The 26,658-nt window shown below is 37.8% G+C and overlaps 1 protein-coding gene across 1 annotated transcript in view; it reads right to left on the minus strand.

The window, feature by feature from the left end:
* DISC1 (DISC1 scaffold protein) overlaps nucleotides 1–26,658 on the minus strand; it is a 187,741-nt gene that overhangs the window by 84,572 nt on the left and 76,511 nt on the right. The window contains exons 7-9 of the mRNA XM_051613527.1: nucleotides 20,780–20,834; nucleotides 16,424–16,526; nucleotides 5,509–5,697 (exon numbers count right to left, since the gene is read on the minus strand). Of these exons, the coding sequence (XP_051469487.1) occupies nucleotides 5,509–5,697; nucleotides 16,424–16,526; nucleotides 20,780–20,834 (347 nt within the window). The remainder of the gene's footprint in view (nucleotides 1–5,508; nucleotides 5,698–16,423; nucleotides 16,527–20,779; nucleotides 20,835–26,658) is intronic.

A 26,658-nucleotide genomic window follows, 5' to 3' on the forward strand; every position in this document is an offset into this window, starting at 1 on the left:
TGGAAATGTTACATGGCATGAAAACCATCAGTCTGAATTTGATCCTCAGTATTTTATAAAAATTCAAAATGCAGTGACTACCATTATAGAATCTTAAGGCCAAAAGACGTATAATGGTATATTTAACTTGTGCTTTAAGATGACGCAGGAAAATCAGAATCATGCTCACAATCAATGAAACGCAACAAGCAACACAATATGCATAACTGTGCAAGTCCAAGCAAATGCAGGAACACCAATTTTTCAAATTAAACAGGAGTCAGAAATTTAAACTTCCAGCATTCAATCTGTCAGAATAAAAATGTGTCTTTGAAACAGAGTAAAAATGCTTTGCAATAAGTGGTCATTAACAGGTAAGTCACATCCTATACGACTGTGTATGAAGCACAGAACCTGCTTTTCAGAAATATTTCAGTATGCAAAGGCAATATAACTTTAAGCAGCACCGCCAGTGGTTTCTGCTGTCCATATGATATTAAGTTTCAGGGTAATTAATTACATTCTCCATACTGGCTAAACACGCAGCTTTTTAAACAATTGCTGTAAGATGGCTTCGAAGTACATTCTGAACACATTCTTAAGTAGCTAAGTCAAAGCATATTAAAAAAAAAACCCACAACAAACACATTTTTTAAAATGGACTTGGATAGGTTTGCCTTCTTTTAAGAGGACAAAAAGCTAAGAAATATTCTGTGCAAGCATGCAGAGTATGTGCATTGAACAAGGGAAAGAAAAACTGAGTGTGAAAGAAAATTCCAACTTTCTAAGAAACTTCTCTGCTACATCTAATTCATTATTTAATAAATACATCTGTTCAATTCCAAAAAGCTTCACTCTACAGGCAGGCTGATAAGAGCTTTAGGAGTTACACGAGCACTTTGTAAAACAATAAAACTCAATTATGTCGATGAGAGTTGAGCAGCAGAAACTGAAGTACCAGCCTCCAAACAATAGCTTTTTTAAAAGGGTTAAAAAGCTGTTTTGATCTGCATTATACCCTTTATTTTATATATCCTCTAGAAATTAATTCAGTATAGAAATTCTACTTAGGAAGACTTGGCAAGGACAACCTAACAATTACATCACGGATTAGTCCCTCCTAGTTTCGTGCATACATACATTATTTACCTGGAGATGCTTTCCCAAAAATGTAATAGTGGCAGAAAATGGCAGAGAAAGGAATTTAGCGAATGAGGCAGGAAAACCTGCCCATCAGTACTGGTAATGAGGAAACCAAGACAAGAGAGTAGGTTTCATTTCCAGCCCTGGGTTAGAAATGCCAATCAACCCAAGCCAGGATTATAAATGCAATCCAGCAGTTTGGCAGACAGGCAAGTAATTAAGCGTCGCTTGTCTGGAACACGGGTTTGGTTGCTTTGGGCTGCAAAGCAGTTGCCTTCCTTGCCATAACAGAAGCTTCAGACTTTATAAGGCAGGTCTGCTCAACATTCAAGTACAAGACCTTTAGTGATTTTCGCAGAATCACTGTGTCTTAGGCTATAGAAATAGCTGCAGTCCAGAGAATGTGAAGCTCAAGCTCACACAAAGCATCACTCTGTGATCTGTTTATTGCAAATGATTAATTTGTTCATGATTGATCCTAGAGCATCAATCAGAAAAGTCTGTTTCACCACCATTTCAGATAAAACTGTGTGACCTCCGTGTCCCTGATTTTCCTATCTATAAACCAGGAATAACAGTTGATCATTTTCACAGAAGTATTCAGATGCCATCAAAAGAAAGTTACTGTATAGAGAACAAATTAGTACTATTCATCCTAAAATGCTAATAAATAGCATTACTTGTCGATGCTTCTATTATCCAATGGGAAAAACATTCTTGAGCATTGCTAAAAATATGAAAGGATTTTTGTCCAATCTCCTTTACAGGGAGCACTGACAGCTCTCAGCACAGTACGCCAAGCCTGATTTTTGCGCTACATCTGCAATATCTTTTATACTCGGGCAGCTGGCACGAAGTGAGAAAATTCATTAACATGCTAATGATCTGTCCTATTTAAAATTCCAGCTCTGATTATTATGTGATTAAGTCTCTTCCCTTGACGTCTACTTCCTTATATCTGCATTACTGTCAGAAATCAACAATTATTAATGAAGGAAAGGAATAGGTGACCAATTTATACACAAGAGAAAGACAAACATATAAACGCATTTTAGCATTTCCATATTTTTGTTTAATGTTTTCCAAACAAAGCAGTATTATCTTTAGAAAAAAGAAAAAGTAACACTTCAAAATAAGTTTGCAGGAAGTTCACAGGCACAGAAGGTAACATCAAGTGCTAGATGACATAGAAATAGCCATATGCAGAAATACCTGTGCAGAAGGTTTAAAGCAGCTATATTTTTTAAAAAGTGGAGGGCTCCTGGTGCAGAGAAAGATAATGATTCTTCACTGGAAACATGAAAGCAAGAACGAGAGGTGACAACAGCTCCAGTCAATTTATTAAGCATCTCCTTTCTACACTGAAACCCATATAAACCCATTAACTTCTTTAAACTAGCATAAACAAAGAGACTAAGAGACCTCTTCTCTGTGTTGCTTTCGGTAACTTTAGTTTAGTTTATGGATGGATGCCTATTACGTAAAGAGCTGAACTGAAGTGTAGCACAACTCCTCCTTGCGGCGCCATCACAGGTACAGCCCTAGTACTCACCAGGAGACGGAATAGCAAGCCCAGCCCTGATAATTTTTGCTGTTTAAAATTGCACAGCTAATTTGGCCTGCAGGGCTCCCTAATGAACTACCCAGGAATGGGCTGCAGCAAGCAATGGGACCAGCCACTCAGATTAATTTAACCCACAGCACAGAGCAGCTAAGCCCATGCTGCACTACTAGCTCAGGCAGCAGAAGCATCTCAGAAGCCACTTTGATGGTGTAGATTACATGCAAGGGGTCAGGCACAAGGAAAAGGAAAGATCTCAGATTTCAGTGTATGTGTCTCAGACTAATATGTGCTTGCTAAGTTTTATTTCACAGAGGGATAATTTTCTCCTTACGCCTGCAGAACCACAATAAATTAATAGAACAATCCACACAGTAAACACCCAGAGTTTTGCAATTTCTTGTCATAAATTGTAGGACAGTGTTCTGGTTTGTTTTGCTGGGGTTTTTGGTACCAGGGGAAGGGCCCCAGGACTGGCTCCAGTAAGAAGCTGAGAAGCTCCCCCTGCTCCAAAACCCAGCCAAGGAACCATTAGAGGGACAATAGATGCACCTCAGCCATTAACATCAGAAAGATCTGAGATAACGCCTGAGCAGAGGCAGGAGAGGGAGAGAAGAGCTGTGCTGGGTAAGGAGAGCGGTGCTGGTGGTTGATGAGGAAGAAGCGGAAGAAGGTGCCCAAGCAGAAGTTTCCCTGCAACCCAAGGTGAGATGGCAGCTGTCCCCCCGCACTCATGGAGGAACGTGGTGGAACATTCCCTGAAGGTGCCAGGAGGGGTGAACTTGGCCACTGGACTTGGATTTTGTGGCCAGAGGATTTGCTGCCTGTGGACTCTGACTGCGCAGCTTTGGAAGACCCCGGGGTCAGGGGGGTTTGTTCCCAAAGCAGCCCCTGACTCTGTGGGAAGCCCAGGCTGGACCAGCTCTGGACCTCGTGGGAAGGACTCATGAAGGAGAGGTTTGTGGAGGACTCTCTCCTATGGGAGGGACCCCGTGGGGAAGCAGGGAAGGACTGTAAGGAATCCTTCCTGAGGAGGAACGAGCAGCTGGAACCACCAGCCTGTGAACTGACTCTAAACCCCATCCCCTGTCCCCCTGTGCCGCTGGGAGGAAAGAGGGAGAGAAACTGGGAACAACGTGATTTGGGCCCGGGAAGAAGGAAGGGGTGGGGGTAACATATGCAAACCCTGCTCTTTGTGTTGTGTGTCCTGTGTGTGTTTGATTAGTGTGAAATTAAATTATTATTTTTTCCCCAAGTTGAGTCTGTTTTGCTCTGGACCTTAATTGGTGAAGAGCCCTCCTTGTCCTTTGTCTCATCCCAAGAGCTTTGTCCTCCTCATCCCAGAGTGTCTGGGGGGTGGGGGGAGTTGAGTGAGCAGCCATGGGGCTGTTCCTATGTTCTGCTGGGCCCAAACCACGACAGACAGGCAAGGTCAGACCAAGAAGGCACCTCATCACAGCTACATAAATGCGAAGAGGAAAAAAAATTTAAACCTATGAACTGAAACCAGTTCTGTTGCTTCAACAGTCTTACATAGGTTTTGTTTAAAACCCTGCTGAAGAAAAATACAAATGAGAAGTGCATGTGTATTACAGGAAGTTTAATTGTCCTGAAAACAAAGGAGCAACAAAAAGGACAGGCTGGAAGGTCAGCACGCCCTTCAACTCACTTGCAAATCCAAGTAGTGAGGAAGTATTGGCTGATGGGAGTTTGAAGTACATGGCTTAGGTAATAATGCACTACTTTGAGGAATATTTTTTAAAATGTTTAACCATTTAGTTACCAAGAATGTTCTTGTCTAGTATGTGAGTGTATATATGCATTCCTCTATGCATCTTTAAAATACTTAGATGTATTCCATTGCCTATAAAACTTTGTTTCTAAAATAGTTCTTGCCTATCTATGTGTCTATGAAGAAAATTAATATACTTTTAAAACAGAGGTCCCTTCCTCTCTTCCACCAACTTACTGCTCATAACATCCTGAAAATGGAAAGACAATTCAAATCCCCAGAGCTTTAAAGCAATTCTCAGACTTATACTTAGCTGTTTAGAAGTAACTATAGTGACTGAACACTTGTAGTCAATTAAATTGTATTAAGCCTTTTCACTTGATCAAGCAGCAAGGCCACTTTATGTGCTTAACTTCAGGAGAGGGTACAGCAAACAAGAGGGTAAGTCAAGTCTACAAATGACTTTGCTATTTTACTGTCAGAAGTTACCCAGTAATAGCACAGAACTTCCCCAGTTCCACCATGACATAACAATACAAGCACAATGCTTATGGTTTATACATGAGCTGTGTTTGGCAAGGTGTTTATCCCCCTTCCCTCCAAGCATAAATTTAACAAAGAGAACTCCTGGCTTCAGAATCAGGCATCCCTTGCACCTCATATCTTCAAGCTTATCACCAAATATGTTATATATACACTATTTAGTTATATATATATTAAATATGGCTTTAATGTCACAGCCAGCTCTATCTTCTAGTACTTCCACATAAATTACAAATCTTTCTCCGTATGTGAATAAATGCACAAGTCCCACCATCATTACTACAAAAAATGGGCTTAGAAAACAAAGCTTTTGAGAACTGGACTAAGATAGATCTCCAAAAGCTGTATATTGCTGGGATATTCCCTCTCTTCTTCAACCTTCCCCACTTCCAGTGGAAACAGCTGAGAGCATATTCAGCATATTGATTATCTAGGTCCTGACCAAACTTTCCTCAAAAATTCAGTATGTTTTGTGAAATGCAGGATGGTTCATTGAACTTCTGGACAGTTACGACTAAGCAAAAGCTGTAACAGCCTCTGAACTACTTACCAAAAGCAGCCTCTCCTTCTTCAAGTTCTTGTTTCAGTCTGGTGTAATCATCTTTTATTCTTTCTAATTTTCGGACATTTCTGGCACTCAGAACCAACAGTTCATTGAGAAGTCCTTCCAGTCCCACCTTCTCAGATGTTAATGATCTTATTTCTTCTGTCAGATCCTTTGCAGTACCAAAATTACTACCTGCATGTTTTGTGGGGGCAGGGGGAAGAGGGAAGAAAGAAATGAAGCAGACACTTGAAACATCAGTAGGTTATACAGCAAACAAGGGAAATTAAGCAAATATACTTCCCAACAGCAACTTTGTGAAAAACAAACAAACAAAAAAACAAAACAAAAAAACCCTGCTTTGCAAGCATCCAGTTCATTAACATACTACAAAAAGACATACAATTGTATCACATTTAATTTTATACACATGGAAATAGTCTTTTTAAATTATTATTGATAAAATGCACACTTTTGGAGAAACCTTTTCTGAAGATCCACACTTCAGAAAATGTCGTGCTGTAATTCATTGATCATTGTGATGTGATCTGTCAGACCATTTTCTCATTTCAGAGGATAACCTAACTCACAATACTTTTGAAATAGATGCTATCAATCTAGACCCTGAAGTATTTCAACCTTGAACAAAATAGCACTATGGTGTTGGTCATAACAAGCACCAGGCCATTGTTTATAAATGACATGTTGCATTGCCTAGATGGCGCGCACCCCATGTAAAGACCATCAGAAGATGTTCTTCTGAGAGAACGTATGTAAAAATCACAACTCTGCACTTCTGGCTTTCCCTGAAGCACGAAACCTCAGAGACAGGCATAATATCTCAGTATCACCAGTTAGCACTGCTCTGGAGTTTTAAAAAATGTTTGGCTCCTTTGGACAGGGATCCAGAGTCAAAATTTCAATTTAAAAGCAGCGTGCAGTGTAGCCTAGAACATTTGCCCATTTAACCTTCCTAAAAAACATTTTTCTAAGAAGCTGGAGAGGAACAATTTTTTACTTCAAAGAGGTCTTAAGTGTAAACAGACAATGATAGTGAGATGCTGAGCTATTAAATTATTTTGAACAGCAGTAGAGGACAATGCTACATTTATACACTGTATTGGTGTCTTTTCAATGATTCAGCTATATGGCTGAGGGGAAAAAAAAAAAACAACAAACCAACAACAACACAGAAAAAAAACAAATTAAAAACCCACAAAAAAACCCTACAAAAACCCACTTAAACCTATAGAATACTTGACAAAAATAATTTACGTGTAGACTTGCCCAATATAAGACTTAAGATCTCTAGCAAAAGACCTAAACTCTGGCATCATCTTAACTTAGCAAAATTTTGGTGGTATGATCTAACAAGTAAAGGCATTTATTAAATAAAGGCACTTCAAAAATCTAGCCTTGAAGCAAATATTAATGTAAAGCACATCCACATGTATGTCTTTTAACCTCTGAAGTATGTGCCTTAGAATTCTGAAATAACTTTATAATACAACCAGCACTATTCAGCTATAAAGATGTCCCTTGGCTTTTGTTTCAGGAATATAATAAACTGTTGTTTATACAGAAAAGATAAATTTAAAAGTGTATTTTAGAAAATTAAGATATAACCCAAAACATCAAATCCACATCAGAGAATCCTAAATTGTGGCATTACATCCTTTTTACCTGGTGTCTCAAGTGTTGGTCATAGAGTCTTAAACAGGAATAGTTTAGCTGCTCTTCAGTTCTTTCAGGACAGGGGAGCAAGAATGGGACACAAGTATTTACACTGGTTGGAAGACAGCAAACCACCAACAACACTTGAGAGCATCTCTGTTCCTCCAGAGCATAAGAGTGAATGGAAGCCCTTCCAAAAATAATTACAACCATCCACCTGAAGGAGAAATGTTGCTGCAAGCTTAAGTGGACATATGAGGACAGGTGTGCCAAGGGAAAATTGTGCTTTCCAAATTTTTGGAAAAGACTATATCAAATAAATCAGGCTCAAATATTGAACATTGCTAAGAACAGTAACCTTGTGCTTGTTTGTTGGTTTGGCTTTTTTTTAATACTTAAGCTACAGTAGTTCCAGTCAATCTGTTTTCCTTGCTTAAAGCTGAGGCTTTTGGTCTTTTTTTAAGAGTTCAAAACTCCTCTATTTCTAATTCTCAGCAAATGTTCATCAGTTATATCTCACAAAGAATTATACAACTGAGTAACTATAAATATCCTTTACAAATAGTAGGATCTTTATGGTTTACCAGAGCACTTCTTGAGAGACTACAGCACAAACTTTATTAACTTAATCTGTCATGTTTCCCAAAGGGTAAAACACAGCAGCAAGATAAGCAAGACAAAAATCACTAGGAAAATGGCAAGCTTACAATTAAACAGTGCACCTTTACTTCACCTGAACTCATCCCAAGCATCAATGCACAAGAGCCTTAATAAAACATGAAGGCAAGAGATTCTTCATTAGAATCTGGAGCCTGCTCTTGCATTTCTGAAGACTGCAAGGAAAAAAGGTATGATCATACATATGAAAGTTTTATAGATATTGAATGGATCTTATATTCCCAGAGGGAAACTTTCTATCAAAACTGAGGCTATGAGGAAATGGCATCAGATACATATATCCAAAAGCCAAAATTGTCTGATGCAGCTCCCCCTGACAGCAGAAACATCTAGAAGCATGCAATGAAAATTCAGAAGAACATCTACAAACACCTGCTCCACAAGTGCCATTGCTGACCTCAATCACAGCAACCAAAATAACTGCTTTCTAAATTCTTTAAGAAGGCTGATTTAAAAATTAGTATATAATCCCTAGCTGTCAGCATTAAAAAACATTCCCTCCTGGGGTTTTTGTTTGTTAAGGGACAAAGTCACATTAAATACCATAGAAACATTCTGAAGATGTGTCAAAATGTTTTATCCTGCTAATGTCCCAAAAATGTTAAAATTCCTCTTTTTGATGAGAAAATAATTATTTTGCCTGAGTGAATACAGTAGCTGCTCCTTTGTCAACCACTCAGAGCTATGTTTTATATAGCCATACCATTGGGAGAGCTCTACTGGGGTGCTATTAGATAAAGTCAGTCCTAACTCGTCCCAGGAAACTCAGAAATCACTGAAGCTAACAGGACTGATCCCTCAGAAAATCTGTACAGAGACAGCAAAACTAAGAAATTAATAGTCTAAGACCAAAGTTGAGCTCGTAGTCTAAAACAAGGCATGAGACAGGGATTCTATGAAGGGGACCGAAGGGCAAAATGCTACTTTTCTCATCCTTCCTCCCATCTTGCAATGATGCCTACTAGCAATGTGCAATTCCAGCCACTGCATGTATGTTCATGTAAACTTACTGGGCACAAACTGGCACACCCAATGGGAAAGCTCTCAAGTTCAGAAAACTGTTTATAAATGTGTAAGCTAGAAAGTCTTTTGCTTGATCAGGATCTTAAATCTATTCCATTTCAACTTGAATAAATACATAAAATCAGCAGTACATTAATAAAATGGGGAGAAGGGGGAGGGAAGGAGTAACGATGTAAAGTTGGAATTATAATAAAAACCAATATCATTCACATGAACTTGGCCAAACTGATTATACTCCTACAAGTAAAACACTTCAATATTTTCACTTTCCTGCTAATTTGAAGTATCCAGTGCTCTCAACAGGCTGAACATGCTTGCAGTACACTGTCATAAAGAGCTGAGTTGGTACACTTAACTTTGAGGTGCTGAACCTTACCATTATCTTAAAAGACAGCAATGAAAACTCAAGTTTAAACCTCCTCCTAAATCTTGCCCTCTGGGACTCTCTCCTCACATACACCCTTCATCCCCTGCTCTCTATGATATTGACATCAGGTAAGAAACAAAGGCTTTACGTGATGGCCAGAAATACCAACCAAATCAAGCAAACCAACCCGAACTGGAAAAATAAAGAAAATGATCCCTGGCACAAGGTAGTTATAGAATTGCTTTTGCTCACTATAAACATAAATAGTATCTTTATATTCCTCTCTTTCCAAAATTTTGCTTGTATGGCTATATACTACACCTGAATACAACTTTATGTTTATACATAGTTAAACACCACAAACTCTTGTCTACTATAACAGCTCATTGTCATATTTTACTATATTGGGCAGATTGTTACCCATTGAGTGACCTCTAACATTTCATTATTTTCGTACCATTTGCAGCAACAAATTGACTAAAAATATGGTTTGAAATTTGTCCCATTTAGTAAAGCCCAACAGATGTGTTATTATTTAAGCTTTGTTATGCATTTCCCCTTCAAAATACAAGACAAAGTTAATGGCCCACACCTTTTCTACTCCCACTTTTTCTCATATTTACTCCAGAAATTACATAGGCTCATAGTTTCCTTTATCCACACCCAAATCAAAGAGGTACATCCCATCCCTACTGAAACTATGTTCATTGTTGTACAAGCAAAGGAGCAATTTTTGCACAACAGTGAAGCATATATACTGGACATTAGCTTGAAGGTAGGAAAGAATAGACTGGCCATTATTTATCATTATCTATAAGCTAATTCTTCATAGACTAGCACTACCTTTAATAATACATAAGAAAGTGAGAATTTACATTTTAGCTTAGGGCATTTGCCACCATGGTATTTTACCAATGGCACTTGAACACAAGGCTGAAAATCCTCCACCTTGTGATTAATGAGAATACAAACCGATTCCAACACCAGAAAACACAGTGAAAAAAAGGAGTATCATTCAGCTGCTCACAAAGAAAAGAGTAACGCTAAAAACATTACAGAAATTTCAGATTTTGGAAGCACTGCCAGTGTTTGCACCTCTGAAAAAAACCAAATAGCAAATGAGGGGCAGTCTATTATCTCCTGAAACATTTTATAGAAATTCCAGCATATCTGAATCACAATTATTGTTTTTAAGCAGTTACACAAGCCAACACTTTTATGAAGCTTAACGCAACTGAATGATTGATGTGATCCTGAAAGATAAAGTATTAAAATCCACCAAGAAGCAGGCAAGAGACCCCAAGGACATACTTTTGGAGTAGGAGAGCTCTGCCACAGTAAGCCTCTTATACCTGGACTGAATCAGTCACCACAGAGCAACCAAGGAATCAAAAAAAACCCAAAAACCAAGACCTCAATAAAATTTTAAATCAGAAATAACAAAGGCTCAAGCGAAACTTTTAAGGCAGAGATTTGGAAGATGACAAGTCAGCAATACGAAGACACAACCTGTTCCAAGGAGCAATAGCTACTGGTGACTGCCACACCACCAGATGCCCTCTCGAGTGCCTGCACTGGGGTTGACGAGTATAGCCCAGGAGCACATTACTCCCAGGTCAGGAAAGAAAACCAGAGAAGGATCAGGGAGAGAAATATTTGTGACACCTAGGTTTAGGCACCAAAAGTGCATGCAGTGAGATTCAGAGGTTTGTCACCTTGGCTCCTGGACAGTCAGTGGAAAGAGGGACATCACTGTCCCCTTCTGCAGACTGTACAGGGGTTTTCTCAGGTTCCCCCCAGACCACAACACACCCTTACCATGGGACAACAAGGCCTTCTCTTCTCAGCTCTCCCCATCTAACATTTCTCCTTTGGGCACAAAATCCTGGAAAAGGAACTGCAAAAGGGATTACTTGACCTTCTCTCCCACACCAGGACAGCAACTTAAGTAACAGGAGAGAAAGAGCATCAGTTGTTACATGACTGACTGATGCAACAGAAGCAATCATTTTCTGCTGTCTGGTCACATACCATGCTGGACCTTCAGCTACAATAAATTATCCTTGAAGTTTACTGAAAGCCAGTAGCATCCAGCAGTCTCATTTGGATACAAAGACAAATAGCATAACTGTCTGAGGTCTGATGACTGTTTGAGAGTTGGTTTGATGGGCTCACTGGTGTTATTTTTTTAAATCAGTGAATAAGCCTGCCAAAAAGTGCATTACTTGCACCAACACAGAGCGGCAAATTTTACTTCAAGGAGCATAAAGTGACTGTTGTAGAAGGACATGCCAATACAGAGCATTGTATGCTGGAGCCAGTCATTGCAAAAAAGGCATGAAGAATAATTAATATGCATCTAAGTCATCAACCCAGATCGCTGCTGAAAAGTGGGGAACCAGCTATGTGATCTGACAAGACACAGACCTCTATCAGACTCCAATTTATCAAAAAGCTAAACCTTTATGAGAAGGCAAAAAGAGATACTGGTATTTTTGCCTCTAAGACCAGCTGAGTTCTCCAATTGTTACCAAACAACAATTCTCAGAAACAGGAAAGATAAAAAGAGGCCCACTACTGCCTTCCAATAAAAGACAAATTAAGAGCTGTTATGTAGCATATCTGGGGAAGATCTCAACATTACATCGAGAACTTTATGCCCCACATCTCTGTATTCAATGACAGACTACAGCATGGGGATGAAAAGAAGACATCCACATTACCAAAACATTCAGATATATGGCTGAAAATGTCCTTCAGCCTACACTAGCATCTTCCAGCCTGACTTCTCTGTCCCCTCTCTGAGTATATTTAACACATTCCCAACAGGAATGCTTGGCACCAAAGCTGGAAGGCTGGGAGCTTACAGTTGCTTTCTGAGCCATGCAATACTGGTCCTAATGAGCACCAAAGAGCAGGCAGAGACACAACAGTCCCAGCATTAAGTTTTGTGAAAATATGCTATCTAGTATTCTTGTCATGTTATTTAGAAACTACACTTCTATGCTGACATAAGGAAAAAAAAAACATTTCTGTTGTACTGGTGGAAATACTCCCACAACAGTATTTCCAAGCTCCCCATTGCAGGTAATGAAATACAGTGTTAATTAGAGGATGATGACTTACAATCTCTTACTGGTGTAAGCAGTTTTAAGATCAGAATTTTAACTTTTTTTTAACTACTTACAAGTCACCTCATCCTAACTTCTGTGTTTGAATCTAATTTATATTTGCAAAGACATAAGGAAAGTTAATTACATGCACCTCATAGACAACTACATAATGAATTCAGTATTTTGTTCATGTTTGCTTAACTCCCTGCCAGCAACTTTCTGGCTATCTAGACCCACGCCATTATGCGTGATTGAGAGAGGGAAAAAAAAAAAATCACAGTTCATGAGGACATTCATAAATATATCAAACAACCTCTTATTCAAATATATGAAACAGACAAAATGACAAAAAAATTATTTTGGCTTACATCCTCCCTCCTATTTCCAAATTATTTTTTCACTAAGAAAAAATGAGAAACATGCCATTTCTCACATATAGTTTGCCCTCCTGCAGAACAGACCAGAGTAGGAAAATACTTTTTAATAATAGTTCTACAGTTACGTTCACACCTGCTTACATATTATCCTGTTTGAAGCCTAAGCCAGTAAGAAAATTATTTTATCTGCAATTTATTCACTAAAAAAAAAATAATAAAAAAAATCACACTAAATAGACACATGATGCTAACAGAAAGAACAGAGTATCATGTACTGCCATGCTCTTCCCATAATTGATAACAAAGTTTTTATAAGCACATTAAGAGCTACTGTAAGAAGCAACTATTATAGTAACCATGTGCTGGTTTCTAAGCACTAACATTAAGGTCTTTTGTTTTAATTAAAAAGCCCTACTAGATGCTAAACCATAAGAATTAATCAATAACTATTTACAAATGTGTATGTCAACAGTAACATCTCATGCAATCAGGAGTACTTGTTAGCTATAATTAGCTAGAGCTACTGACTTTAAAAAAAACAATGAACAATATAGTAAGATTCTACTAATTATGTTTGGAGAAAAATTCTGGACTAGCATCTCGGGAGTATGAACTACAAGTTATTTATCACAACAGTCAAATGCCAATCAGAAGTAACAGAGTTGTTGAAATATGGGATCTGAATTGTAACTGTTGACAAAAACACCTCCTGAACATTTAAGTATGGGCTTTTTATTTTCCTCATGAAATCTCAGTGCAATTTATTCAATCTACTGTATTTATTCTACAGCCTTCGATAACCCAAAGATTCATAAACCTCTTTTCTTTTTCCTCCAAATTTAAATTTACACTTCTTCTATAGACAAAATAGGGTGGAGAGACCTTCACATACGTAGCATGGTCTCTTACGTTTTTACAGTATCTTTTATTACACAGTCTTACAATCCAAGGTATTGTATTGACAGAAGTAGAATTGTTATGCTTACATTGCTTTTATTGTGTTATTTTCCTCTCAAAACAAGACAGGATGTATTCTTACATTGCATGGTGCAAACACACCAATACTGCAAATCAATGTATTTAGAACAGCAAGCACAGCTCACGTAGAAGATGAATGTTGCCTGAAGCTATCAAGGTAGCTGAGGTGTGCTATCATGCTTTCTAAGTCATCACACCATTAAGTCATCTCATGTAAGCTCTGAAAACTCATGTAATAACTATGTTCTTAAGCTCATCCAACTTAACTTTTGGGATACATGAATCCAGATGTGTTCAACTGCATTCAGGTACCTTTTTGCTTTGACACGGTTCCAAAACCACTTAACTCTGACTGCTTCCTCAACAAAAATGATGCAGCATCTCTTTAGACAAAAACAGTTGTTCTCAGCATCCACTAGTACTGTTGTTTGAAGAAACTCTTCATGCTATTGCAAGGCTGTCCTTAAATAATTGTATATTACCCAATTGAAGATTCTCCCACCTTCTAACAAGTTAATATATCCAGGCTGTTTATTAACATTCTGTTAGCTGCCTGATAGCTCAGGGGAGATGTACATCCACTATGTTGCTCAAATCTTAATGAGTATTTAGAAAGCTAAGACGTACTTCTTAACTACGCGTTATTTAAGAGGTGTCATTCATTTATGCCTAACACAGGAATACACAGAAACTGAATAATTCAGCCTTCTCTATATTATCCACTGCTCACTGTTTTCACTTGAAGTTAAAAAAACCCAACCCAATACCCTCCAGTTTTATCTCTTCCTTCCTCTTTACTCTTCTGCATTTACCAAATCTTTTCTTCCTGACTTCCTTCTCTGCTAGCTACATTTCATACTGCATCCTGTTTTTTCTGCATTTATCACTTCAAGCTCTCAGACTAAAATATTTCCATTTTTTTCAGAAAATTTTTTTTCTACTTTCAGGTCATCTAAGAGTTATTTTTTCTTATTCCTGTACCTCCCCTGTATCCTCCACATACTACTCTGTATTTAACATAAGTGCCATCACAGCTAAATGTGCCCACATCTTAGAACAAGGTAAAGAAACTACAGTGTCTCCAAACTACCTTGTGTCTGTGAATTTCAACCAGTTCCTTCTAGAATTTTGCCTTATTAACAAGTTAGGATTGTATCATTCACAGCCATTAAAATTCCCCGAAGTAGGAGTTTTTCAGAGTAAGAATAAAAAAAGAAACAGTGCTTCTTTCAGTACTAAGAAATAGAAATGATACTTCTTTAAAAAGCACAGAAAGACAATCCCAGTTGCAGTATTGTAAAAACTGTAGTTTCTATAAAGTGATGTATTTATAGAAAACACCATTGTCTTTTTAATTCAGTCCTGAAACAAGCAACATCTTTTAAGAAAACAAAAGTATAAAAAATTGTTATTAATATTTGGAAACCATCCTCAAGTTGTTATTTACTCTCTTAAAGTGTCAGACTGAGGTACCTCTTTCTGGCCAACTGCTTCCTGCTGGCAGAATGAAGCAGTTGCAGCTCCAGTTTATGGGCTGTTTTGTTCCCAAGAAAGTAATAAAATGGCTGAGGAAAACTTTGACAGCATTTCTGAATGGAAGAAAATTATCTTCATTCAAACAGCCTACAGGCAGGAAAGGGTGATTGCTCAGCTCACTTGGCACAGGTGGACACAGAAAAAAGAGAGGGTTTCCATTTATAAAAAGTGTTACAAAAAGCAAGGAAACTGAGGATGCTCAGCATCAATACAGTATCTGGTCCTTCATTTCCTTTAGGATTTTGTTCAAGTCTGACATTATCCACTTCTGGCAAACAAACCAAATGACTCTGCACAAGGTTTCATTTTAAAATAATTTGTGTGTGCTGATATTAGATTCTTGTATCTAATTGAGAAGGTAAATCACTAACCGACAGCTACCAACATTTTGCCTTGACAAGTATTAAAAACCCTCTAAACCTTCCTTTACTCACTGGAAAATTCCTTGTATCGAAGTCTACATTCCCTCCTGTTCAGCTTCCTCTCCGAGGCACGTGTCTAGCAAAGAGACACCTATTTACACATCTGCAAGCAATCTGCTGGATTAGAAAACCCACCTTTTCAAACTTGAGACAGAACTGTGCTTTGCCTTTTCTCCCTGGTGAACAGTGCAGTAATCCCAAGCAAGTGGCATGCAAAGCTGTTATGTATCAGATTCTGTAATCATATTTCAATGTTTTACTGGTTGTAAATAACATGCACAAGTGCTCCCAAGGACCAAATTGCTCTTTTGGTGTCAACAATAGTTGTTTAATGATCTGAACAGCAGAAACTGCCAATTACTGTATTCCATTTCAAAGTGTCATTTAAAGCCACACTTGTAATCATTGTTGTAAATTTATGGTCTTAGTTAGACAGCTCTAGGCATACAACTTGTAAGGCCCAGGAACAGCTATTGAGAATTATTTATCAGTCTCACCTATGGAAAAATATAATGGTTTTTGCTTGTTTACTGCCCAGCACCCAGCATCCATTTCCCCAGCAGTTCCCAACTGTGAAGAGGGGCCTCAAGTACCTTACTCAGCCCAGTTCTGCTGGACTTGCCATTACAACAAGGGATGTCAACAAGGGCACACCAACGACTTTTCCTAAGAAGCTGCAGCTACGAAAAGGTCAACTTTTGGCTCTAATATACCACTCATCAATGTTAGTCCTTCTCACCACTTAAAACTTACCTGAAACAGCCAGCATTTTGGCTTCAAGTAGAGCTGGCAGCTGAGTCTCAATATCACTCACTTTCCTCCTCAAAGTACTGCAGAGTTTCTGACTCGTACAAACCTAGATTGAGGCAGACAACCATGATATATAATTCATTCATGTTAAAGTAGAAGGCAAATTAGAAGGGGCTTCAAATGTTCTTGGTTTACAGACACAACATAACATCCTACAGCAAGGTGAAGAAGCTTAATAAAAAGTGATGTCCTTACAGAAATTCCCAACACGAATCAAAATTTCCAGGCTTTGCTGCACACTTGATTACAAAACCAGGCAACAGTACAAGCATTCACTACCTGTATATGAGAGAACGTGTTTCACTACAAGATACTGAGGCTGCACATAGAAGAAAGGCCATCATAGGAATTCTGCACAATTTCAGCATTACCAGTGATACCTGCAGTGTAAATAAGCCAATGCTTGGAATTTAAGATGTCATAACACAGAATGTATGGAGATTTTTATACAAAACATACCGTGCCACACATCTTAATTGAAAAAAGGCAAAGCAGCCATCATAATTCTCTGCACAGGCAATAAATAAGGTTATACCAGCTCAATACTGTACTTTGTTTAACAATCAGGGGACACAGTTGACTGAGGTTCAAGTTTTTTACCTTCCTTCTCTCTCTTTTTTGTCTTTTTAACTGGAAATTCCTTCAACAATTAACCAGGACTGGTATTAAAAACATGGGAGAGAGATGGGGAAAAAAAGTTCAACTGTTTCTGTACTTTACATTTAAGTGTACATTACCACCTCAAAAGACTCTTATACAGCATACTCAACTCATACAACTCTCACACATTCAAAAATGTTGGTTCTTACTCCATGTGGCATCATTTGTGAAGGAAAACAAAATTAACAAATACAAAGACTCATCATCAAACTAAGGCAAATCTCTTGTTCTGAAGGCAGACATCAAACGCTTGCTTCAAACGGCAGCTGACACTTGAGATAACATAGCATTCATTAGAACCAAGGGTAGAGTAATAGTCAAGAGAGGCCTAGGCCAGCTATGAAGAGATGAGACGTGAAATGAAATCTCCAGAGGAAAGTTTCCCTGCCTGCCTTGACTTTTCTTTCCCCCTCAGAAACAAGTGTATATACTATGCTTATTAGCAGAAGCACAGCTATCACTTCACTTTTTAAGAGGAAAAGCTTTACAGCTCTAATGGCTTCACTGTTTGTACAATTAAAGTAAAATAATTGAGATATGGCACTAATTGAAAATCCTTTTAAATGGATAATACTGTCTTGCTTTAGCTGAAAGCAACCATTAACCATAAATGGGTCATATTTTTTTTAAGTCAACAGAACTATCCTCCAAGCAGTAACTGTTACTATCAAAAGACTTCAGATTCTTCCAACTAATTTAAAAATACATATATCTCATAACTTCTGCATCTATTATAATTTTTCAATTCCCAGATATTTCACTTTGTTTCAGTACTCCCATCTAAGTGACTTGCCTACTAATTCACTCAAAATGCTTTTAAAAATGCAAACCTGTCAGAGGTGAATAGATGTGCCCAAAGAACCCAAAGGCCATTTCTGTCTCACATCTCCAAAATAAATCTGAAAGTTTTTAATGACTTCTTTCTAAGCAGCACTCTCTCCTTAGAGGTACTGAATGGCTCAGTGAATTGCAATTAGATGGGGAATCTTTCGGCTCCAGGAAAACTGCATGAATAATATCCCATGCTGGTAGTAACTTAAAGTCATTACCAATACACAGTTGTTTGGCAATTATGCAAAATAAGCTGGAAGGTTTAATCAGTTTCTAGTGAGCACTGTCCACTGTGTAAGCACTACTATCAGAACGAAGCTCACTGGCACTCTTTATTAATGGGTGAAATGCAGGAACCAGAGGCTGAAAGGAAGTTCCTTTAGCTTGCAGAGGCAATTCTTCCGGAACATGAGATAAGTACTTTATCCATCCTCTGCTTGTATCTACGTCACATGTATTCTGTAGATAAATGAACAATATTAATCTTCAGAGCTATCTTACGGCACCGTGCGACAAAACTAAATGAGCAGCTTGGAGAGGCAAAATAATGTAACACCCCCTAAACTAATAGCACTACTTCTGGGTTACATCAGCTCTACTCTACAAGCTCCAAGTCTTTGCATTTTTTCTAATTATTTTATCTTAATAAGAACTACTGTTGTTCACTGCAGTAGCCTATTCAGCCACTGACAAAAGGCTGTTTCTTAGCTAAGAAGGATGATGAACATTCACAAAGCCAGTGTCCTCCTTTGCTCCTGGGGAATGCACCATCCTCCCCTAACCAGCCTGATCATAAGTGCCTGAGGACCCAGCAATGCCCTTTCCTTGTTCTCAGTGACCAGCTCTGCTGCAGCCCGAGGACCAATGAGCTCCAAGTCTAAAAAAATTCCCTTTCAGTTTTAGGAAAATTCTTCACAGCCAAATATTACTGTTTCTATTGAAAAATCCTCTTCAGTGGTTTGTGAGGGTTTTTTAAAGCATGCTTTAAAAAAAAAAAAAAAAAAACAACACAAAAACAAACCCAAAAGGCTCTTGTTTAGGACTGTAACTTAAAATTCTGTGTTCAGACATATAAACTACTCAAAAAAGCAGTCTATCTGAAACCAGTAGGATGCTGGTTAACAAAGATATGTGGGAACAAAATGAAAAGCAGCAAAATATCAAAAGCAAATTTTCCCATTGTCATCTTCTTCCATCTTGCCAGCATATAATGTTAATCCGAAGCAGAAGAAAACTGGGACAAGAACAGTGACTAAAGCACTGAAATTTACTGTTTCTCCATCCATCTCAAGACAAACAAAAATTGAGTAACCTTCATATTTCTTTACAACAGCACCTTGGAAAAGAGAGAGAAAATCTTTTTACACTGCCTGAACAGGAACTGGATCTCCCATACAGCACAATCCTGCTATTAGCAAAAGGAGATATTAATTTCTGAAGGAACATGGTGGATAAGGAAGATTGTTCACTTCATTAACAGACTAATCTTAGCTTTCAAAGCCTCAGCTAAAAACAACACAGATGAGGCAGAAAGGCCCATATAAATACTTTGTGCCACATGGGGAAAGAAAAGATCTCTTACAAGGTAGTGTTTTCCCCATATGATGAAAAGGTTTAAAAGATCAGCTCTATTCCATTTGGGAAGAAAATAACAGGATGAGTTGATCTGAAGAAATAAAATAATAAATTATTTGGAAGAGTCTAATTATGTGCTTCCTATTTATCTTCCCTAATAAATAAAAACCATCACAAATTAATGGAATGAAATAAACATAATATTTTACCTACTGAATTTTTAAAGAAACAAACAGGCTGTGGAATTCTACCTCATAGACTTCTCAATTCTTACCCAATGTTTCAGCTCTTATTGAAAAAGTCTCTAGATACTATTGTTATAAAATAACTGATTTTTTTAACAGTGCATGCTAAAAGTGTTGGTCAAGATGTCTAGGAAGAAGAGATCATAAAAGATAAAATTTTAACTAATTTTGGTGAGTGATATTAGAGAAAGAACATGAAAAATCAACTTATTTCACAGTATAAAATTCTTTACTAATCAAAACCCAGAAATATTTTCCACTCCTTGTTCCGTATAGACCTAAATGAATGAGCTACAATAAATGGACTTTTTTTCTAGAGCCCTCCTCCAGCAAAGATGCTCTGTTGCTCATTGAGCCACTCTGAAATAAAAAGAAAACTTCCGTATGCTCTTTCTTGGAAGGAGGCCATATATATATATATATATATAAAAAACCAAAGGGAAAAAACTCACATATCTGGTTAGAAACAAAATGTATGCTAGAAATGCCACATCATTTTTCTTTGTACTTTTAAAGGGGCATGAGAATTAGATCACTAATTATTTATTAGTGAAACGGGGGGGAAAAAAGGTCCTTCAGTTATGCTCTTCCTTCACACCAAGGAAACCAGTCAGTTAGGAAAGTAAGAGGCTCTGTATTAAAAGTGAAAACATCAGCTGTGACCAGAGTTCTCTTTCATTTCTTAACGCTGAGGAGTCTGTTCCTAAATGGAAATCACCAAGAAGACTGATCACTAATAAGCATAAGCCAAGAAACAACAGATTATTCCATCTGTTCCCTTAAGCATAATCTCTGTGGTCTATGCAAGTACAAGTTACAGGGGTGGCTGTGAGTTTGGAGTGTATGCTTAAAAAATATTTACATCCAAAATCCATTTAGAAGAAACATAACAAAATCAACTTTCTAAAACACAGATAATTTATTAAGATCCAAGGTATTATCTGCTACTCCAAATACTTTGAAGAACTGAAAACTGACATGTACTTACTTTCACAGTAGTTTCTTTAATGGACGTGTTGAATGACTGATCTTTTTCTTGAAGGCTAGAAGGGATTAGAACAAAATAAAATAAAATTGACCTTCTCTGCTCATCATGGTCCGCTACACAAGACACATTTTCACACATAGGCTGTAAGATGACTCATACGAACACAAAAGAGCCTATACCAAGATAAAATCTGTGTATTTGGTTTCAATGTTGCTAGTGACTAACCTTTTGTTTTCACCCAATTTCTACGAACTTAGTCCTGTTTATTTGCAAAATGGTTTGCAAGCTAGCTTTGCAGTTCTTAATTAATGACTTTATAAGCATTTTACTTTTCATCTGAAACACAATTATGATTATTTGTGTAACCAAAGTATCTTAGAAGTTCCCAGTAGTGGCCAGGACTGGTGCTTTGCCAGGCTACCATCCAAACACCTAACACAAAGGTGTTTGACAGGAAGAGTTTGCATATAACTCCCCTCTAATAAGCCAGTTTTCAACTCTGCCAGAAATTCAACTGCAGTCACTTGTTCACATGGTAATTTGATATGAAATATCCCTACTCCGTCTAGTTTATTAAAAACCTACAAAATATTTGTACCACATTGATTCAGCAGTGGGCTGAAATGGAGGCATGATCCATGCTTCAAGATTTTCTTTCACATAAACAGATACGTTTACAAATTTAATACTACTGAACATATGTAAACCTGTGCCATTTGTGCTTGTAAATAAATCACAAGTTACATTTTTAATGTAAAGTTCAAACCTCCTAGTCAAATCAAACACTGGGAGTTAGTATAGAGATTATTTTTGCAACTTCTCTCCCTCCTACTTAGCAGGCGTACACTTTTCTACTGTGTTCAATTACTTTATCACACGCTATTTTGTTTTCCATCAGACACCTCATTTCAGTGGAGATGACAGCACTCCCCACCAGCAGCATTTCAATTCTTCCTTTTAACTGTATTGTAACAATTGTACTCCTTTCACAAGCTACCACCGGTATTTTTCCCAAATAAAGAATTGTTAATTTATTTCTGAGCTTCTCTTTCACCTTCAGCACCTATGTATCCCAACATGTCATAAACTCCAAGGAATTTATTTCAATGATACTCTCACAAGATAAGGCAGTATTGTATTAATTTTCCAGGCGGAAGAAACACTTCTATTCAGAAAGCACATTAAGACTGAGTGCCCATTTTGACATGCACACAGTCCCTTCTGCCTGCCTCTGCGCATTTCAGTTTTGTTTTGAGAACGTGCTCCTTCGTATTTTCCAAGCACAGCACCTACAGTCCTGTTTGGACTTGCACTCACCGACCACCCACTGGCTGGGCCATCTTGGCCAGCTGCACTGAGATGCAAGGCAGCCTCAGAGGCACAATTTAGCTGTCGTATTTACCAATTAATCGTGTTAATGAGACAGCTATTTGCATTGCTTTCCCTAATGCCTTGCTTCATGGAGCACACACCTTTTCAATCTACAGCCCAGAAAATCCAGTCACCTCATTACCACCACAGCATGCAGGGGTCCCTCCAAGTCCAGATGAGGCAGTCCCCTCAGAAATAGCCCCTGACAGTGTAAATCAATGCCTGTGTAAGGCAACAAACAGAATTACAGCTGGCTAGCTATGTAAAAGTGGTTTAACAATATTTCTCACAGAGCACTCTCCAATTTCTCCCTTTTTGACAGCAATATATGGGCAAAATACAAAATAATACATGTCTAATTATGTCATTATCAGCTTCCTGCTTGCCTCTGGATATGCCAGAGGGAATTAACTATTTAGCCTTTTTTTTTCTCAAGCTCTGGAGCTCCCAGTGACTTTCAGCATCTCCCACTACGATCAGTGTCTGAGCTGGTCAGGTTATTTAAAAAAGAGCTAAGCTTTGTGTACAGATGTCAACGGGGAGCAGCAAGGCTGCAGTGTGTAATTGAATGAATAATGGGTGACTGACCCAATTGTTCTGATGAAATGTAAAGTGCAGTTATAGCCAGAAGAATAACAGTAAAGAGATGGCACCTCCATCTAAAAAATTTGTTTACTTTCCTCACAGAAAGCTGCCCCAGGTTCATACGTTTCACGCCTCTGCAAAACTCACACAGCCAAGAGGAAGACAGTGCAATTTTTGTTTTCATTTTAAACCATACATCCAAAACAGCATCACAAACTAAGACTCAGTTGTAGAGTCCATACGGCTAACAAGGATGCACAAGCTCATGAAGACTTTCAGGTCCAGGTGCTGAGTATGGAAAAAAACGTCCTCTTTATTCCGAAATTTCTTCTTTATGAACACCTACCAACTCACTGAAAAATAAATAAGGAATTGCACACTGTCATTGCAATGACAACAGAACTATAGTTTTAAGAGAATTTTGAAGAACTGTACTTTAAAGATAATTTTATATTAGTCTGACACACATCAGTAAAGAATATAATTAGTAAACCACTATTTTGAATCAGGCTAGCAACAGCTGCATCAACCACAGACTTGAATCTAGAGAATCCTTTTGTTACAGTTGCAGCATTCACACAGACTCTTACAAGTGCATTTGTATTATTTATGGTATGAATTTCACAGTAGCATCCTATTTTGAATCCTTGTTAGCCTTCAGAGCAATACCATAGGAATCTCTTATCCCTTTTAAAGATTAGACCATCACACAATTCACACACAGCAGTAAAAATCGTGTATGATCCAGCCATAGTTACCAGCTATGAACAGCTTTTAACTAAGTTTATTCCTGGCTTGTTTTCTTCTAACACAAAACAACATCCTAGATAAGTCCCTCACAAGCCTTCCAATTAACTGACAAGCTTATGACCTGCAAGAGAAACCAGGCAGTCAATACCAATTCATTTTACAAAGAGCCTTAACGGCCATGATCTGTTACGTGTGACTTGAACCAGAAATAGTATTTTCTTTTACCACCACCCTGGAGCATCATATTTCATTTTAAGAGGGCTATTCCGTCTGCTTAAAAGTCGCTTTACTTATTGCTACCAGGGAAAATGGCTTTAAAAAGGGCTCTTTGGAATAACACTAAATTCTTGCCTGGGAAGATGCCCATAGTTTTGATTCACTGCTATTTTTTTTTCTGGCAGAACAGCTAATCGAGAATTTGACTGCTTGTCCTCAAAGTCTCTGCACTCTATTATAGGGACCATTTAGAAGTTATTTCTCAAATTCAATATATTCAATATAATCACAGAGAAAGCCAAGTTCTTGACCCAGTTGATGGAAGGACAAGAATAAGACAGAAACTCAATTAATGCAAATTTAACTGACTAAATGCAGGAAAATAGAAAGTTCTTAACTCTTGCAGAACTGAGAGCAATCTACACATAACATGTAATTTCTTCATTCACGCAGATGGCCACATAGGCCTATCATTTAAATGGCTTGCAATGGATTTACATACATAAGGATCCATATCGAGGAGAGAAGGAAAGGCATGCAGACTTGCTACATCCTAGGTCCTCACTGCATACATGCTATAACAGAACAGGAAAGCAGGAGCTAAGGAATTACCCCTTCTTTACGACGAATGAAGTAATACTTTGGCAAAACATGGACTTCAGGTGGAGAACTGCAGGAGGATGTAAGAATGCTTCATATTCAGGAGCTGAGGCTGAGCTGGCATATAATAACAGACTGGAAAAAATGTTAAGATCCAAATGCTTCAAGCAAGCTAGTGCCTTTTAAGTATCTTATTTTAGTGACCTTAAAGAAAAAGTTACCAAGTGTGTTGAATTGTAATAACACAGTTGGAACATGCTGAGATTATGATGATCGTAATCAGGAATGGTGTGCTGGCAAAATAAAGCAACCCAATTCACAACAATAGGGGACAGAAGGAAGACTGGAAATCGAATGGTCTGTTTCACACATTCCTAGCTCTATCACAGGCTTCCCACATGACCACAGAGGACATTACAGATAATGTTTTAAAAACCTTTTAAAGAATATTCTGAAAAGTTACAGTTTACATGCAGGAATTACAGATACTATGAAGGGCTTTTTTCAGAGGAAGGCTGGCTAGCACAATAGTGGGAAGAATGGCTTTCCACTAAAGGAAGGAATGTTTCTGAATGTCTTTCCTTCCACTGTGCTAGTATACTTCCCTTTGCATACCAGGCTATTGTGTATTTATGTTCTACTTCCTAAGAAAAAATTCAAAGAATGAAAATGGGCAAGTCATGCTAGCCTCTACATTAAAGATATATAAATACACATACCACTTAAACAGAAACAGTTCCTGTATTAATAACAAATATATATATACACATTGACAAGAAAAAATGTATTCAGAATGCAGTTTCCCTAACTGCACAACAGAACATACCACACACGTTGTACCAGTGTAAAATAAACGAAAAAATTCTATACTAGAAATTCCTCTTTTCATACAGAGAGTAAGAAGTCATCTCTTATCTCTGCCTGCAGAGACTGAAAGACAAAAGGATGCCCTTTAACAGCAAATATTCTTTCTTACTTTACTGTCACCTAAAGGATCATTCTAGATGATACACATTCACACCCTATCTCCATGCCACAACACAGTGCTTAGGCAAAAAGCACTTCCACTTCTTTAAAACTAAGCACAACTCAGAAAAATTTAAAATTACCCATATTTGAATTTCTAATTCAAGAGCAACAGCCTAGAAGCCTGTGCTCAAAAATTATGCATATGAGAAAGCATGATGGGCTGAACCCTCAATTCATATGAATATGTATCCTCTCCTAGATAAAATTATTAAAGAACATTTTATTGACTATTGGCAAATTTAAAAAGTTTACAGCATGTCTGAATTTGGCTACAGTATCAAAACTGCCTGCAGAGGATAACCTCATTCTCATGGTCACAACCTGCAGAAAGCATGACTTTTCCAACTTTAAGGGTTTCTAACATCTTTCCTTCTCCAGTTGTGAAGTCACAAGAAGCTGTAGTCTCTTAGAAGATGAAAATACATAACCCAAGCCCTACATTTGTAATCTTGCTTTTAACAGTAAAAGAAGTTAACCTTCCGAAAAAGCCTTTGTCCAGTCCTTTGCAAAACAAATCAGAAGTGCTACTCAGGGAACATTTGGTGTAAACACCTGCTACATTCTACATCAAGGTAAATAATCCACCAAAAATTTTAAGTCTAGGGACTTCCTTGGGCCTTTAAGAAAGAAATCTACAAAACAAAATCAAATAAATCAATACCTTTCTTGCACTTCTATGGTTCCCTTGATGTGTGTATCTCAGAAAACTTTGACAAGTCAGAAAAAAAAGCTTTTGAACAAAACTGTACTTAACAAGAGGCACCTTTAAGCTAGACATGTACAACTAGGACTAAAAGAAAAAATAACAAACCATACTTGTACCCAAAGTTCTCTTGAGTAAAATCAATGGATTCATTATTACTGATACCATGTGCAGTTTTGTACCCAGGCAAGACCTTCAAGGGTATTGCCAGTCCTACACTTCCGCTCAACTGTGAACGTTCAGAGATTGTATCAAATGCCCTAAGGCGAAACAGCACTCTTTCTTTTCTTTTTAAACTCTCCACTACAAAGCTTGATTCTGCCTAATCCAGGAAGACATTGGAGAACAAGATTTTCATTCCATAAGATCTGTTCATAACCCAAGCTGGGCTACGTATCATACCAGGAAAGCTGTTTTTCAGTTAAGCGCTTAAGTTACTTTTCATCTTCATTAAATGATCCATGGTACATTAAACAATGAGATTTTCTTAGTAGCCTATCTCCATGTCAGGAAGCAAAGTCATCCTTTAAACATAAGTCAGGATTTTCCAAACACACTCAGATTTTTTCCACAGATAATGCAGCCCACAAAAAACTTCTGTAAGATAACAAGAGCTGGTTAAACA

The sequence above is a fragment of the Apus apus genome, chromosome 3 (assembly GCF_020740795.1).
Source record: "Apus apus isolate bApuApu2 chromosome 3, bApuApu2.pri.cur, whole genome shotgun sequence".
Taxonomy (NCBI): Eukaryota; Metazoa; Chordata; class Aves; order Apodiformes; family Apodidae; genus Apus; species Apus apus.